Genomic DNA, 15,719 nt, shown 5'->3' with positions numbered 1-15,719 from the left:
CTATACTAAATAAAAGTAGAAGCTATAAACTCCTTAAGTTGTCCACATAAGATTTAAAATAACCATATAAATTAGCCATCTCATTAATTAATATTTTTGAAAATATAGTAGTTTTCTTTATTAAATAAAAGTAGAAGCTGATAGCCTTAAGCTGTCCACATAAGATTTAAAACAATAAACAGGGATTAGCCAGCTCACTAATTAATATTTTTGAAAATATTATAATTAAAATCCATTAAAAATTTAAAAGTTTAAATATTATTAAATATTATATATTTATTTTTTAATATCTTGAAAATATCTTACTTATCTCCATTTGTGCTTTATAACTCTTATGAGCTATAAAACATGTTTTTGTAAATGACTTTATAGATGATTTGATATTATTTCAATATTTTTGAAAATATGGTAGTTTTCTATATTAAATAAAAGTAGAAGTTATAGCTCCTTAAGCTGTCCACATAAGATTTAAAACAATAAACAGGGATTAGCCAGCTCACTAATTAATATTTTTTGAAAATATTATAATTAAACTCTATTAAAAAATTAAAAGTTTATATATTATTAAATATTAAATATTTATTTTTAATATCTTGAATATATCTTACTTATCTCCATTCCATTTGTGCTTTATAACTCTTATGAGCTGTAAAACATGTTTTTGTGAATGACTTTATAGATGATTTGATATTATTTCAGTAAAAAAAATATTTATGGGTAGGGAAAAACGATTGACATCACAAGACATTGATTTGATGTTGTTTGAGTTAATATTTGGAGTTTAAAGAAGAAGAATCGACCACAAGAACAAATGTTTTATAGCTACACATGGGTTCATATTACTTTCTTTGCAAGTAATTTGTAATTCTATAGTATTAAAGATTTTAGTTTGAAAAGTTTCAATGCGTGTTGATCTAAAACCGAGTAAGTATACAGTGAAAATACCAATAATTGGGTGCATGTGGTGACTATGCTGGTTTTTATGAATTACACAAATTTTACGAGAAAAGAGGTAATGATTTTGGTTTTTATGGGTTAACAAGTTGTATAGTAGTCTAAAAAAAAGTTTTGAATGATTATTCAGTGAAATAACGTGAGAAAACTTACGAGCAAGAAGAAGAAGAAAAGTATAACGAAGAATCGGATGGTAAAAGTAGTGATGACAATTATCATGAAAATTTAACAATGAAAATGACTAAAAAAAAATTGGAAGAGAAAATAATGAAAAAAAAACATGAAGACACAGGTGGTGACGATCAATAAAAATGAGAACATAAGATTAATTCATGATTCTAAAAATGTTTCCTTTGTTTAGACGTCAAGTTAAATTTATGATTTTTTTTAATAAGATATGGTTTTTTTAACATAAATGATTTTTAATTTTTTAAAAAATTGTTTATCTAAACTAAAATTTATGTCTAAAAAATAGTTTATAGTTTTTTAATAATATAATATTTCATAATTGTCATCCATCATATATAATTTTCGCTAAAATACATTAAATGAATTTTGTTTGATTCTAATCCCTAACGTCTCTCAAAAATTTTAACAACCGTTAGCACGAACATATGTCGGTATCTGTAAATTTTGAATTGGACTCCATTTGCCAACATCTTGAAGCATTACCTTTTTTTTTGTTTTTTTTTCTAGTTCATAAATATCTCTCTACACTTTTGTTTTTTGTTAACATATACAATTTTTTAAAAAAACATATATAATATATATATGCATAAAATATCTTTGTATCTGCACCTTTTAAAATATTCAAGAAAACCACATAAATATTAGCATGAATATTTTCGTATCTTACATGATTTTTGGTAAACATTATTATTTCTTCCATTGAAATTAAACAGTTTTTCTTATAAAATATTTAAAAAAATGTGGAAGGAATTGTCAAATGTTGGTCCACGAGACGGTCGATTATCGCATCTTTCAGCTTTTTTTTTTTTTTACTACATAAGCCGTCGTGCGACTAAGATGACGTCATCAATTATCAGTGACGTACTCAATTACTTGAAGGAGACGAATAAAAAAAATCATCTGTGGATAAGCTCACAGTAATTTTACTGATAGTCCACTCACAACAAGTCAGAGTTTCACGAATTAGCCAGAGGCCCAGAGAACAAGCTGCGGCTACACCGAGAAACACCAGATCACAACCACAAAAAAAAAGGTTCGTGCAAGATGACGGAAGCAATGACATCACCATACTCTCTGTATGTCGATCAACCAATATATAAAAACCACGTGTACATCTCAGCTGGCTGCGCGGTCAACGTTGAAAAAACAAAACGGCTCGGGGGTAATATCAACACGTGTCTAAAGGAAGACTACACACGTGTGGTTGGTTCATGAACCTCTCTCTCTCTCTCTCTTCTCAGCTTTATAAAAGCTCCATAGACCTTTGCTCTCTTCTCCTCGATTTCAATCTTCGAGATAAAACATCCGATCAAAGGTTTATAATAATAAAAAAAAAATGAGGGCGGAGTTGAATTTACCGGCGGGATTCCGATTTCATCCGACGGATGAAGAGCTAGTTAAGTTCTATCTTTGCCGGAGATGTGCATCGGAGCCGATTAACGTTCCGGTAATAGCAGAGATTGATCTTTACAAATTCAATCCATGGGAGCTTCCAGGTTAATCTCAAATCCACACCAACGAGAATTTGAGATTTTTTGATCTCTGTGTGGTTTTTGAATTTTTATTTTGTTGATTTTGCAGAAATGGCGTTGTACGGTGAGAAAGAGTGGTACTTCTTCTCACATAGAGACCGGAAATACCCAAACGGTTCGAGACCAAACCGAGCAGCTGGAACCGGTTATTGGAAAGCTACAGGAGCTGATAAACCGATCGGTAAACCGAAGACGTTAGGGATTAAGAAAGCACTCGTCTTCTACGCCGGGAAAGCTCCTAAAGGGATTAAAACGAATTGGATTATGCATGAGTATCGTCTCGCTAATGTTGATCGATCTGCTTCTTCTACTACCAACAAAAAGAACAACAACTTGCGAGTACGCTTTTTTTTTTTATATTCCTTTTGGGATTGATGATGATGATGATTGATTTATTGATGTTGAATTTGTATTTGCAGCTTGATGATTGGGTTTTATGTCGGATTTACAATAAGAAGGGAACAATGGAGAAGTATTTGCCGGCGGATGAGAAACCGACGGCGATGATGATGACTACGTCGGACTCGAGGTGTTCAAGTCACGTGATTTCACCGGACGTCACGTGTTCCGATCACTGGGAAGTTCAGAGCGAGCCCAAGTGGTTTGAGTTCGATGATGCGTTTGATGATAAGTCCATGTTTGGTGGTGGTGGCGGCGGCGGCTCCATCGAGTTGTTGCAGAATGACGCTTTTGTCCCTCAGTTTCCGTATAGCTCCGATTTCGCCGCTCCGTTTCAGGACGACTCGCCGGAGCAAAAACCGTTCTTGAATTGGATGAGTTTTGCTCCTCCTCAGGGCTGAGTTATGAATTCTAGATAAAAAAAATTGAAGCTTTTTTCGGAGTAATCGACGACCACCGCGCCGTGTCGGATCCCTGACCCGGAAAACCAAATCGGGTCATACAATTACGGAATCGGGTTGTTGGATTTCAGAGACTTATAACCAACTTAACAGATTCTGGGGCTCTCATCAGCAAGTTTCGATTTTTTGTTGGTTTAGTTTCTGTTATTTTGTTCAACTGTCTAAAGTAGGTACAGAGGAACTGTAAAAGTCATTGTAACCATTATGAATCATATATATATATATATATATATATATTCATCGTGTTCAATGAAGCATGAGCTTGTTTTTCTTATATATGAAGCAATGTACATTTTTTAACTCCAAGAGAAGTACACAGACTTACGCATGGAGAGGCAGAGAGTAGAAGAAGAAGATAATGATGATGATGAATTCAAGGGCTACTGTGAGAAGCATTCGAACGAGAAGCCCAAATACCAAACACAAGAAACCAGAAGATGAATAGGATTGCCCAGTAGCGTGCAGGACCATACCTGATTCTAGTGAGCACAACCTGTTTTCAATGTTTTGTTTGTGTGTTTTGGATTAGTATGACGTAGGAATTACAATTCTATCAGATTGAAGAACATTAATTACTCAAAGAGATTTTACTTACAAATCTGAAGAAGATGACTATTGTTAAAGCACAGAGACCACCAAGAAGGATGTGAAGTCCGCTCCTAGCAGTTTTCTGCGTCAATAACAAAATTAATGTACCGTTAACCAGTAAACACTATCAGTCAGAGAGAGACACACGTTTAGATAGATTGCATACCTTTCCAACACGAGGGGCAATGAGCCAGACCAAAGTAACAGTGAGTAACCCTGTAGCAAGTAGAATCCCGGTACCTTCCACAGCCCATTTAGTTGCACGGCTTTCCATAGGCAAGATATCAAAGTTGACAACACCTAAAGGTTGTTCGGGCATAACCTGAGAAGCTGCAACAGAACTATTGTTGTTGTTGTTGTTCAGGGAATGGGGACCAAACCATGATGATATCTCACTAAGTCGTTGCCTTCGACTGGTAGCAACTTCATCTGAATCTATGGTTGAATCTGTACTCACAGGTAACACAAGGTCTGGTGCCGTGTAATCTCTCAAGGCAATGAACACTTTGTTGAAATCCGCAGTCTTTATATTCTCTGCAGGATGTCCGCAGATTTCACACACGGTGGATCCATGGTTGAGAAACCATTTGAGTGCACAAGCATAGTGTACCAAACCAAGTTCGTTTTTGCAGGAACATCCAAGCTCAAGCAGTGCATCCTGATGCTGCTGGATTCCCATTTCTATATCATTTGTGCAAATGAAAACTTCCCCATCAGGACTTGTTATTTCGACGAAGCCTGATTCCACTCCGTTGCTTTTGACGACAGAATTCTTCAGCTCAGCTTCTGTAGCTTTGCTGACATCATCAGCGGTTTCTTCTGCATTGCTTTTACGAGCTTCTGGAACCGGAGGTGTAATCCCCAGAAACCCTAACGCAGCATCTCCTCGTCTGTCAGATTCTGCAGAATGGCATACACGACAAGCTGGTAAACCCGAGTCACTGTCTGTACTGTAACGCGCCTCAGCGGCTGGTTCTTCGTTCTTGACGGGTGGACAATCGTGATCATTGACTCCACAATTTGTTGTCTCCAACTGATTCTCTTTACCCATCAAACCCGAAAAAAGAAAAATTCTGTTTCTTCACAAGACCAAAAAAAATCACTCGTTCAACTTATAGACACTAGAAAGGTCTTCCCATTTAGACAAGAAAACTCAAGATCCAATAAAACAAAGGGCCTCACTAAATCTAGTATTGTACTCTAATATCACGTTGAAAGTGAAACAATCTGTAAGACAACAACAAGAGAGAGATGGTCTACTTTGCATTCTTTCAAACGAGCTCCTGCAGCAGCGAAAACATAAATAAAAAATATGTCATAAACATAAAACATCAGATTCTCAACATGAAAGTAGGAACAAGCTTACGGAACATATGACTTTAAACAAACAATATATATATATATATATATATATATATATATATAAATGAAACCAAAGCTTACATGTAAAAGGGACAATATATAAACTGAAGCAGCTAGATAGATACTGATATAGTGGTGGTCAAGTAAAATATAAGGCTTTTATAGTAGGAATGTGAAAAGAAAGCATCATATAAAATCAAATTAGATCATGGATCCACTCAACCTTTCGATGTCAGAAGAGTCAAAACATGCTGAGATCAAATCGAAAACAAAAAGAAAGTGAACAAAAGAAATGACAAAAATGATGTCTGAAAGCAATAACATCATCATGCTTCAGGTTGTAACTGAGCAGGAAAGATAGCACCAAAGCCAAACACAAGAAACCACTAGTAAGTTTATAAAATATACAAATATACATAAGCAGATTAAAGCAGCCATTACACTAATTTTTTAACCACAAGCAGATTTTAAGCAGCCACACCATAAACACTAATATTTAACCAGAAGCAGCATTGAGCAGCCCTCACTCCATATTTTTTAACCACAACAAAATTAGATTAAAGCAGCCATTATAATCTAAATTATTTTTAACAGAAGCAAAATTAAGCAACCATTAAATCAAATTTTTATTTATAAGCTCTCCACCAAATTCCCACCACTGATTTGAATGAACAGCAACTCAAACGAAAAAAGGACAAAAATTTTGTTCTCTCATGAACTCATGGGTCACCGACTAAAAACAGAGAAGAACAAAGTCACGAGATCAAGACTAAAAAGATCTGTAAAATGAGAGATCTCAAACAAGTGCGAATCTGAAGCAAGATTTGAACATTCTGGGTTAATAAAATTGTGGAAAAAGCAAAACAATTTTTATAAAAAACATTGAATCTAAAAAGGGTTTAGAAGAGTAAACAAACCTCAGACCAAAAAAAAATCTGGAGGAATTGAGAAAAGTTAAGAGACTTTTAGAAAACGCAATCTCTCTTCATTGTCTGGGTTGCTCGAATAATGGGAATTTAGGTATTGGGTGAATTTTATCTGAAAAAATATGCTCGTATGTATGAATGTATCTGATGAGAGCTTAAGCGTTGTTCAGATTCGAAAGGAGTTCTTGCCACTACACCAACCTTTCACATGGTGCGGAGAGCTGAGTGGTTTTTAGATTCTTTTTTTTTTTTTTTATTTTTTTTTTTGCACTATACAATAACGTTTTTATTTATTTATAAAGACGAAAGAAATAAAAAACTGTCCAGATTTTCACATACTATTAAAAAGAGAGAACCAAAGGAAAAAGATAATGATAAACTAATAAATGATATATAAATTTTGGATTGATTTTTTTTTTTTTTTTTTTTGAATTTATGGTTTAGTTGATTTTGGGGGAAACAAATCTTGACTTCATGTAGAAGATATAGCCGTTTTTTTTTTAAATAGTTGAATAGTGAAAACTAAAATAATAAGCAAATTTTATTCTTCTTATTCAAATTGATTGTTGACGAAAAAAGAGTTCATATAATCTAGCAAGAATTAAAATTTGATTACTTTCCTAAAAATAACAGATCCAAGCATTTATACATTTTTATTCTGTAAATCAAAACCCCTGCTATCCGGATAATATTGTAAATTAAATGACATGTCTCTTTTTGGCTCTTATTTTTTCTTGTTATTATTATTATTATTTTTTTTTGCTCTGAAATTTAAAAACCATTTTGTTTCTTTCTGTAGATATTTTTTTTTGTTTTCTTTTTCTTTGAAAGAAAATGAGCTGTTTTATTTCTTCAATTTTCAGAATATAAGATATATGATAAATTACACTAAGTGCATTGCAATTGTACTAGCATTAACGCATCAGATCCTTGCGTATTTGTGTGTTAAAGGCTAATAACAGTAAGATGATGGATGCCTACCACCTATTCCTAAGATATTTGTAGTATTGCACCCAATTACACTATGTTAATTGCACTAGATAAGCCTGCCCAATATCTACGATAGTTAAATGGAAGGTTTTAGCAAATTTTGGCGAAAAAATACCATTGATTCCCCACACACTTTATTCCGTGTTTGGTGTAACATGTTTTCAAAATTAGAACATGCTAATTCATAAATAGCAACCTTAAGTAATAATACGTTTTATAGTTAAAAAGTAAAATTTTCCTTTGACTGAGAAAGAGAAACAATGTGACAATGTAATGTAGGCCAAGGGTCTGCATTTTAGGCGGTGGGTCTAGAAATGCACGTACTTGAATCGAATGTAACACATGGAGCGTATTAATGTCAATAACAAAAATCTCATATCAGAAAACGGAGATGGGTAAATTAAATTAAGCCTTTGTATTCTTTCGTCAGTGGCTTTTGTATTACCCTAAAACTAACCAGTGTATGTATATATAATCCAAGTTTTTTTTCTCTAGCTAACACATTTTGACGCCAATCTCAGTGGCTTTGGTATGGGCACACTCTATACAATTGACACTCTTCAGAAACACCAAAGGAAAAAAAAAAAAAAAAAACCAAAAATTAAGGCTAAAAAGACAAAAAATCTCTTACCCGTGGCTGGCTTTCTAGTGGGTAAGACAAGATTATAAGTTAACTCTTCTTCTTGTTAGCAAAATTTGGTGAGAGGTTGATTTGTATTTTTTTGCTTTCTAGGAGAGATGGAGAGCCATTTGCTGTAGAAGTACTTTCTTTTGAGATGCATTTATAACTCCTTTGCATTCTGCATCGAGTAACACCTCATTCATTATGGCTGCAGCATGCCCTCGTGGTTCATCTGATGCTCTTCTTAGCATAAACACCTGCACACAAACCCAGCCCTTTAGATAATCCTCATCATCATTTCCAAAAGGAAAACAAGTGTTTATCCCTACTAGCTACTACTACATGAAAAAATGGTAATACCATTACAATTTGTGGTTTATGTTTTCAAAACAAGTTTTTCCTGTGTACAATCTTAACTCTGAAGGTTTTGCCATATGATTGTGAGAGCGGAAGGATATACCTGACCGTGGTGAGTTATCTCCAAGCAGCCAGGTTGCTGAATAAACGGTTCTCCATCTATTTGAACAGGGAAAGGACTAGAAACATGTATTCTTATGACTTTTCCCTGTGCTAACCTTCTAGCCTGAGACAGGCCAACCTGTAAGGGACAATCAAAACGTTAAAAAGTTATTGAATCAATTCAAATAACTATTTTAGCCTCACGTTGACTAGAAATTACTGGTAATACATTTGCGGGTTTGAAAAAGTATCAGAAATAAGAGTAGGAGCAACTCGAATTGAGACTAGACCTGTAGTTTGCCAAGGTGCCATGCTCCACGGACACATACCACTTCTAGCGTTTTGTCATGCATACACTGAATGGTAAAGTTATCATCGTGTTCATAATCATTTTGCCAAAGATCCACTCCGCCCATATAGCTTCCAATGTTTAGTACTATTAGACCCTCTGAATCCTGAAAGGAAAACAAAGTAGACACATCAGTTTCTAAAGGCAACAACAATAATGTTAGCCATTTTAATAGTCTATCCCAAAACGAAAAAATCAAAAGCCATCTCTCCTGCTCAATTTTTAGCTAATAAGTATATGCTTAACGAGTAGTGGTTGGGCCTTCGATTTAGCAAAGAACAAAAAGGCACATCATTGTGGAAAGTGATAAGACAAATCCTGTAAGGATACATCACACGAGAGAGGCAATGAAGGACTAATTCCATTTGAATAAGATACCTTGGGAATCTCAATGTCTTCTCCATCAACTTCAAGCCAAACTTGCCATGGTAGATCGGCACATGCTCGATCCATGATATCCCTCGCACCTTCTTTAGCATATCGTAATTTATTTACAAACTGCATAACAAACAAGATAAATATATTAGACATCTTTTATTGAAACAAGTTGCTTATCGGGTTAAGCCACATTTCCGACACCACAATAGCAGTACCTGACTACAAAACTTCTCAGGACTTTCTTGACGCATCATATGAAATTCATATGCAACTTTGGCGTCGCACCCGATACCTAAACAAAGGAAAGGTCAGCTATTTTTCATGATCCATGACAGGGACCAAAACATAGAATGCCTCAGTAATGTACCTAAGTAATTCATCATATACTTGTGGCCTTCTCTTGCTGGAAATTTTTCTGTGCCCTCTTCTGCAATTTTAACACTCCATCGATCCAACATTGTAACTGCAGCATGATCAATGTCTTGCAAAAACGTTCTTAGACTTCCTTGTCCATCAACTACTGAAATACCTCTTCCCCACTGCAAAACTCTAGATAGATCATTTCCTGTGCCCAAAGGAAGAATAGCAACAGGTGGAGGGGATTCGAAATTGCGCTTCTCGATGGCATCAAGAACCCAAGCAACTGTTCCATCACCCCCACATACCAAAACTCTGAAGTACTTCACTTTGCTATATAGGTCTAAACCAGCGTCTGGTCCTTGACAAGAGCCAAGTTCAAAGACCTGTAACTCACGAAGCAATGATCACTTACTGATATTATACCCAATATAATCAATATGTTCAAAAGTAAACAATCTTGTAAACGGTATTAACAACACAAGAAGATAAAATTGGAAGGCACTTTAAATATCAAAGCCATCACAAGCTACTGACATACTTTGTACAATATCTATAGTGGATTTCTGAAAGAAAAAGAAAAAAAAGCTTATTTGGTACCTGTACTGGATTCAATAGCATGTTAAGTCTCCTATGAAGAAAAGGACCGAGTTGACCTCCGCTTTTGGCATTAATAAAGACCAAAAGCGGTCTTGCATCTGGGGGCATATCAACCAAGGAAAACTTCTTCATCAGATTAAAAGCAGCAGGTTTATTTTGTTTGTGCCCACCTAAACCATTTTGCAATCCATTAGCATTAGACATGCCCGAGACTTTCTTTAAGCAATCTATGCTCCTATCTCTGCGTAGTTTCTTCACTACAATCCCATTAACTACAGTTTTCACTGGATTGCTGGCTGAATCCTCCAATAGCTTACCATTTAAAGGTTGGCCATTCCCATTTTTCCCTCTGTGGCGCTTTCTTCTCACCTGCCCTCGTATAGATGCCAACTCGTTTCTAATAGTACTCAGTACTCCATCGACACCATTTGCTTCATTGACTTTTACATGTACTGGAGAAAGGATAACCCTTCTGAGAGAGCCAAGATCACAAGCGTCACCAGATTCCTTGGACATAATCATGTGACACTTAACATGAATGAGGCGCTGGCACCAAAGACAGTGCCACATTGGGGAAGCTTCAATAAAAGGAATACCACACGGTTCATCACAATAGAAGCAAAAAGCAGTCATGTCAGCATTATCATCCATATTAACCCATCGCTCGGACCAATGATGTCGAACATGGTCAGATCCAGCCTGTGCAACACATTTGCAGTCTTTTGCAGCAGAGGCAGAGCAATAAAAATGAGCTGCAACACCGCAAACAGCACAACGGTGGACGGGGATAGTCAGAGCCGCCTTAGTAGAAACGTTCTGAGCAGGAACAAGGGAGTAGAGACAAACACAGCAAGTGGAAGGCTGAGGACCATAACCATAATCATCAGTCCATTGATGATGAGAAAGTGGAACTCTCAGTCTTTTCCAAACCTTCTTCTTCTCTCTAGCAGCAGCTTTAACCCAGTTTAACGAAGTGTTTTTTTGCCATTTGAGAAATGTGTAGATCACTGCTAAAAGCCCAAAAGATCCAGTTACAAGCCATCCGAATATGAAAGGACTGTCAGCACCAGAACTAATCAACCACTGAATCAGAGAGAACCCCACTTCCATCATTGCAAAATCTAATATGACATTCCTATTTTTTTTTTTTTTTTTAACTTATGAGCTTTTTTAGGCCTTCAAGAAACCTGCAAGAGATGACCACAACACAAAAACACCGATTAATTGAACGATTAGGAGAGATTTATATATTTTCTAAAGCTAAACATGAAACGCAATTCGTGCCAATTCAACTTTTGTTCTGTTCTTAATTTCACATTTGAACAGTCAAATCCAGAATTCGTCTATAAAAAAAACACCAAAATCTAAACGAGATCAAGCAATTAGGAGATGCACAGAACAGGTCATTATAGGAATCGAGATCGAAAAAACAACAAATCCCAGATCTGACGCGAGTCTTAACCAAAGAGTTTAAAAAATTCATAATCCGTACCAGGTGAGAATCGAAATCGAAATCGAATTGAAAAAACGAACGGAGATCAGGAAGGCGGATTGAAAAAAAAACCCTAGAATCTCTCCGAGAACCAGTAAATTATTTAATTCTCCAATTTTTTTTTGGGTTTTTTTTCTCCTCCTCAAGAGACAGCGAGAAAGAGAGAGAGAGAGAGAGAGAGAGAGAGGAGAAAAAGAGAAGGAAGAGAAAGAGAGAGAGAGAGAGAGAGAGAGAGAGAGAGGAAAACAACACAAACCACTTTTTATAACGAAAGGTGAAAAGCAAAAGGCGGGATTTGGGCCAAAACACGCAACAAAACGCGCCTTTCCTCGCTGCACCACTCTGCTGCAAGTTGCAAACACTACTTACTGCCCTCACGACGTGCGAGCCACGGGTTCGTCGGCGTTGGCTCCTCTCATGCCATTGTGCTTCTTTTGATTTTACCATTTTACCTTTTTAGTCAAATCTGGTGACGTCACTTGCATGTTAAACCAACCAATCGCATTACTTTGTTTTATGACTGTAACATATAAAAAAAAAAAAAAAAAGTCTAATCGCACACCACATGCATTATTAGATTGTTCACCAAGTCAAAATAATAATAAAAAAAATCATTTTGAAGTCAAAATATTAGTAATTTTTTAACATATTTTTTAGGTCTCATGTTTTGTTTTAGTGGGCTTATTGAATAATCATGGAGTTGGATCTTCTTTTCTTTAATGACTGACTTTTAATTAGATTTGGTTAGTTTTTGCTTTTGATAATATCTACTTTTAACAAACTTAATCATTTAGTAATATATTTGTGTTATTGAATTGATAAAATCATATTAGAAAAATAATAAAGTATCATAATGTTGAATTAGTATTAAGCTGCAAAAAAAGAAAGAAAAAATCAATGAGCACCATTATTGGCTATTGTTAATTAAATATATATTAAAAAATTTAGAAATTTTCCAGGCCAACTTTATTAATTAAAAAAAAAACTGATAATTAGACAATTTGTAGAAGTAATATACAATCGATATCTCCGAAGGAAAAAAAAAAGGAAAACCCTAGAGATTCAGATATAAGAAATCTCTCTCACAGTTACAGAACGCAATAGACAATATTCTCTCCTTTTTACCTTCGGCGTCAAGTTTTGTTGTTGCTTACGGAGAAAGCTATCATCATCAGTAAAGCCTTAACCCTATTTCTCAATCCTTTATAACCTTTTCAGTTTTTTTTTTCTTTTGTTAATCCATTGATTTTTTTCAAAAGAGAACGATGGAGAACGATGGAGAGAGACCGTACTCTGTTCTAACGAGAGAAGGAGTTGAAGAAAAGATGAAGAAACAGATCGATGATATCTCAGGAATCTTCTTGGTGACAAAGTCAGATGCGACCGTACTCCTCATGCGTCTCCGATGGGACTCGGTTCTTGTTTCAGATCGTTTGAGTGAAGACAAGGAGAAACTATTGACTGAATCAGGTTTGAAATCAGTTGTAGTTGATTCGAATCTAGATTCATCTAATGATGATGTTGTCTCTTGTGGGATTTGCTCTAAGATTGGTGGTGAGTTTTATGAGTTTTCTGGTGAGGGTAAAGTTGATGATGTTGATGTTGATTTGATCTCTACGCCCTTTTGTGCTCACAAGTTCTGCAAAACTTGCTGGAGCGAGTATCTCGAGAAGAACTTCTTCTCTTTGGAGGAAAACAAAACTGCGATCCCTTGTCCTCATCGAGATTGTCGGTCTGTAGTTGGACCGGACACAGTTGAGAAACTGACCTTACGTGATCAAGAGATGTACAAGAAGTATGTTCTGAGGTCTTACTGTGAGGAGAACCGGGAATTGAAGATCAAACAGTGTCCTGCACTGAATTGCGGTTTCGAGATTGAGTTTGATTGGACGAGATGACGAGCATAGCTTAAACGTGGTGTGTCTCTGTGGTCATGTCTTCTGTTGGAGATGCATGCTTGAGTCACACAGACCAGTGACCTGCAACAACGCTAATGACTGGTTGTCTAGAGACTTGAAGAACTTATTAGAAGATTCCTACATATCATCGAGCCTCTCCTGGGTAGTCAAGAACACGAAGACTTGCCCTCATTGCTTTCGGCATGTGCAGTTTGATAGTTTTGGATGGAGCAATTTCGTAACTTGTGCCTGCAGGTTAATTTCACCCTAATTTTTGCAATTCGCAGATAAGTTAGATTTCTCTCTATCTATAAGTATTTGATCATACTAATTTGTGTTTTTTTTTCTTTCTTGATTTTTAGTGGTCAATTCTGTTGGAGGTGTTTGGGGCCATCTGAAGGTCACGTATTTGGAAACTGTGTTGCTCCGAGTCTTGAGAGGATAGCAGCAAAACCAGTGAGTTCGTGTTTGGATCTCTGGGATGCGAGTCAGATTTCACTTGCGCTAGCTAAATCCGAGCTAGAAGCTTTCGAACCGACTGACTTGAAGGAGGAGCAAGACATTAAGGTGATAAGACAAGGACTCATGTTGATTGTTCAGTGCAGACAATTCCTTAAATGGATCTGTGTGTACGACTATCTCCACACAGATTGTGATATGGCCAAGAGAGAGTACCTGCGATTCCTGAAAGAACACGCGGCTACACTTGTCCAGAGTTTCTCAGAGACTATAAAGAAGGAAGCAGAAAGGGCCAAAACTCTTGGTTGCGAGAGGGTCAAGTTATCCACTGACATAAGCAACATTGGGAACTACTTTTACCATTTCGTCAACACTTTGCGAGATGGTTTGGTCGAGGTGAAGGCCAAGTCCTACGACAACTATGGTGGTCCTTATTGGTTGTGTGATCGCTGCACATATGGGAACTCTTGGTTCATCAAGAAGTGTATGATGTGCATTGATCCTAATGTGTCCTGTGATCCGACTGAAGCTAATATGTCCTGTGATGATACTGCATCTGATGTGTCCTATGATGATCCTGCATTTAATGCAGACGAGCTAAGTGATTCGTCTCTTCATTAGGTTTCTGAAAGATTAACAAAAGATTTTAGGAGAGAGGAAGAACCTTGCAATTTAAGTTCTTATGATTCTTTTTTTTCTTTCTTTCGTTCTGTTTTAGGAGGTTTTTGTATTGGACTACCAAATTTTAAAGTCGAAATTGATTTTGTTTTTTCTTTCTTCATAGTTCACTGTTACAATGCTTTGTGATAGGCAACGTTTCTTTCTACCTTTATGGCCTCTTATGTTCTCAAATTGCAGAAGAGAAAATGTGGTTCTGTTGTTGTCTTTTACACCCCTCGCTCTAGTAGTTGCTTTATCAACAACCGAAAGCCATGAAGATACTTGTATAAGCCGAACTGGATAAAAATAAAAGAAAAGTAGCGGCGTGAATTTGTATGACCAGTGAGATCACATCCTCATTTATACTGATGCAGATCCCAAATATCTTGTCAACTGAAAACAAAAACTGAAGCAGAGAAAGAGATCAGGTTGCTGGTTCTGATAGCTCAGTCAGAAATGTGGCTTGAAATGAAGGGTTTATAAAAGGAAACAGTGGATTCTCTAAAGAGAAACTGAAGGAGACATATGCAGGAAACTGCAGGGGGAAGTGTTTTAAGATTATATGCAGAGTTACAGTTTTTCCTAGGGTCTAAAGACAGTAATGTAAGTGCCAAGTTTGGTGGATTCTAAATACAGGAAAGCTTATTGTAGAATGAGTTACAGTGTCAGTACAACGTTTCTTCTACCTTTATGGTTCTCATGTTCTCAGACTCCATGGAAAAAGATGAGATCCTGTAGTTGTCTTTTTCCATTCCTCGCTCTATACTAAGTTTTGTTCTCAAGAACAGAAACCCCTTAAGATACTTGTATTGTAAAACTGTATAAGCCGAATTGGACAAAAGTAAAATAGAACAGGAAGTGACGTGCATCTACATGAGCAATGAGCTCACATCATCATTTATGCCGATGCAGAGCCCTAATTTCTTGTCAACTGATAAAGAAGATTTGTTAATAAATAGTTTTTTTTCATATCCTCATTACTCATCAGAATCACACTGATCTTTTTATTTACACGCTCTTGATAAAATTTTGGATGATTACAGA

The 15,719-nt window shown here is 36.0% G+C and overlaps 3 protein-coding genes, 1 long non-coding RNA gene and 1 pseudogene across 7 annotated transcripts in view; 3 read left to right on the top strand and 2 right to left on the bottom strand.

Moving 5' to 3' along the window:
- The window catches only part of LOC104727006 (NAC domain-containing protein 102), a 96,770-nt gene extending 92,961 nt beyond the window's left edge, over positions 1 to 3,809 (top strand). The window contains exons 2-4 of one of the 2 annotated variants that reach the window (XM_087474310.1): positions 2,404 to 2,639; positions 2,725 to 3,014; positions 3,095 to 3,809. In XM_087474310.1, the coding sequence (XP_087330436.1) occupies positions 2,480 to 2,639; positions 2,725 to 3,014; positions 3,095 to 3,475 (831 nt within the window). In that variant the 5' untranslated portion in view covers positions 2,404 to 2,479 and the 3' untranslated portion in view covers positions 3,476 to 3,809. Of the gene's footprint in view, positions 1 to 2,269; positions 2,640 to 2,724; positions 3,015 to 3,094 lie in introns of those variants that run through there. The other variant, XM_010445993.3, reaches the window with a different exon arrangement.
- LOC147935614 (uncharacterized) lies at positions 664 to 1,266 on the top strand. The gene is made up of 2 exons (XR_015570554.1): positions 664 to 1,012; positions 1,085 to 1,266. It is a non-coding gene; the product is annotated as an uncharacterized LOC147935614 (long non-coding RNA).
- On the bottom strand, positions 3,781 to 6,688 carry LOC104727007 (uncharacterized). 2 transcript variants are annotated; one of them, XM_087474305.1, is made up of 5 exons: positions 6,403 to 6,680; positions 5,306 to 5,406; positions 4,290 to 5,202; positions 4,131 to 4,205; positions 3,781 to 4,028 (listed from the first exon to the last, which is right to left on the bottom strand). In XM_087474305.1, the coding sequence occupies exons 3-5, from the start codon at positions 5,172 to 5,174 to the stop codon at positions 3,909 to 3,911; spliced, it is 1,080 nt and encodes a 359-aa protein (XP_087330431.1). In that variant the 5' UTR covers positions 5,175 to 5,202; positions 5,306 to 5,406; positions 6,403 to 6,680; the 3' UTR covers positions 3,781 to 3,908. The 2 variants fall into 2 exon arrangements, with proteins under 2 accessions (XP_087330431.1, XP_010444299.2); XM_010445997.3 differs by having other exon boundaries at positions 4,290 to 5,406; positions 6,613 to 6,688.
- A 1,069-nt stretch (positions 6,689 to 7,757) lies between these two features.
- Positions 7,758 to 11,997, bottom strand: LOC104727005 (diacylglycerol kinase 2). The gene is made up of 8 exons (XM_010445992.3): positions 11,659 to 11,997; positions 10,167 to 11,353; positions 9,577 to 9,952; positions 9,425 to 9,501; positions 9,210 to 9,329; positions 8,773 to 8,937; positions 8,484 to 8,621; positions 7,758 to 8,280 (listed from the first exon to the last, which is right to left on the bottom strand). The coding sequence occupies exons 2-8, from the start codon at positions 11,277 to 11,279 to the stop codon at positions 8,131 to 8,133; spliced, it is 2,139 nt and encodes a 712-aa protein (XP_010444294.1). The 5' UTR covers positions 11,280 to 11,353; positions 11,659 to 11,997; the 3' UTR covers positions 7,758 to 8,130.
- A 707-nt stretch (positions 11,998 to 12,704) lies between these two features.
- LOC104727004 (putative E3 ubiquitin-protein ligase ARI15) lies at positions 12,705 to 14,796 on the top strand (annotated as a pseudogene). Its single transcript, XR_015571236.1, has 3 exons — positions 12,705 to 12,832; positions 12,918 to 13,811; positions 13,919 to 14,796. The product of XR_015571236.1 is annotated as a putative E3 ubiquitin-protein ligase ARI15 (transcript).
- The last annotated feature ends 923 nt before the right edge of the window (positions 14,797 to 15,719 follow it).

Source organism: Camelina sativa, chromosome 11, assembly GCF_030686135.1.
Source record: "Camelina sativa cultivar CO46 ecotype springtype chromosome 11, ASM3068613v1".
In the NCBI taxonomy this organism is placed as follows: Eukaryota; Viridiplantae; Streptophyta; class Magnoliopsida; order Brassicales; family Brassicaceae; genus Camelina; species Camelina sativa.
This window is presented reverse-complemented; position numbering and strand designations above follow the sequence as displayed.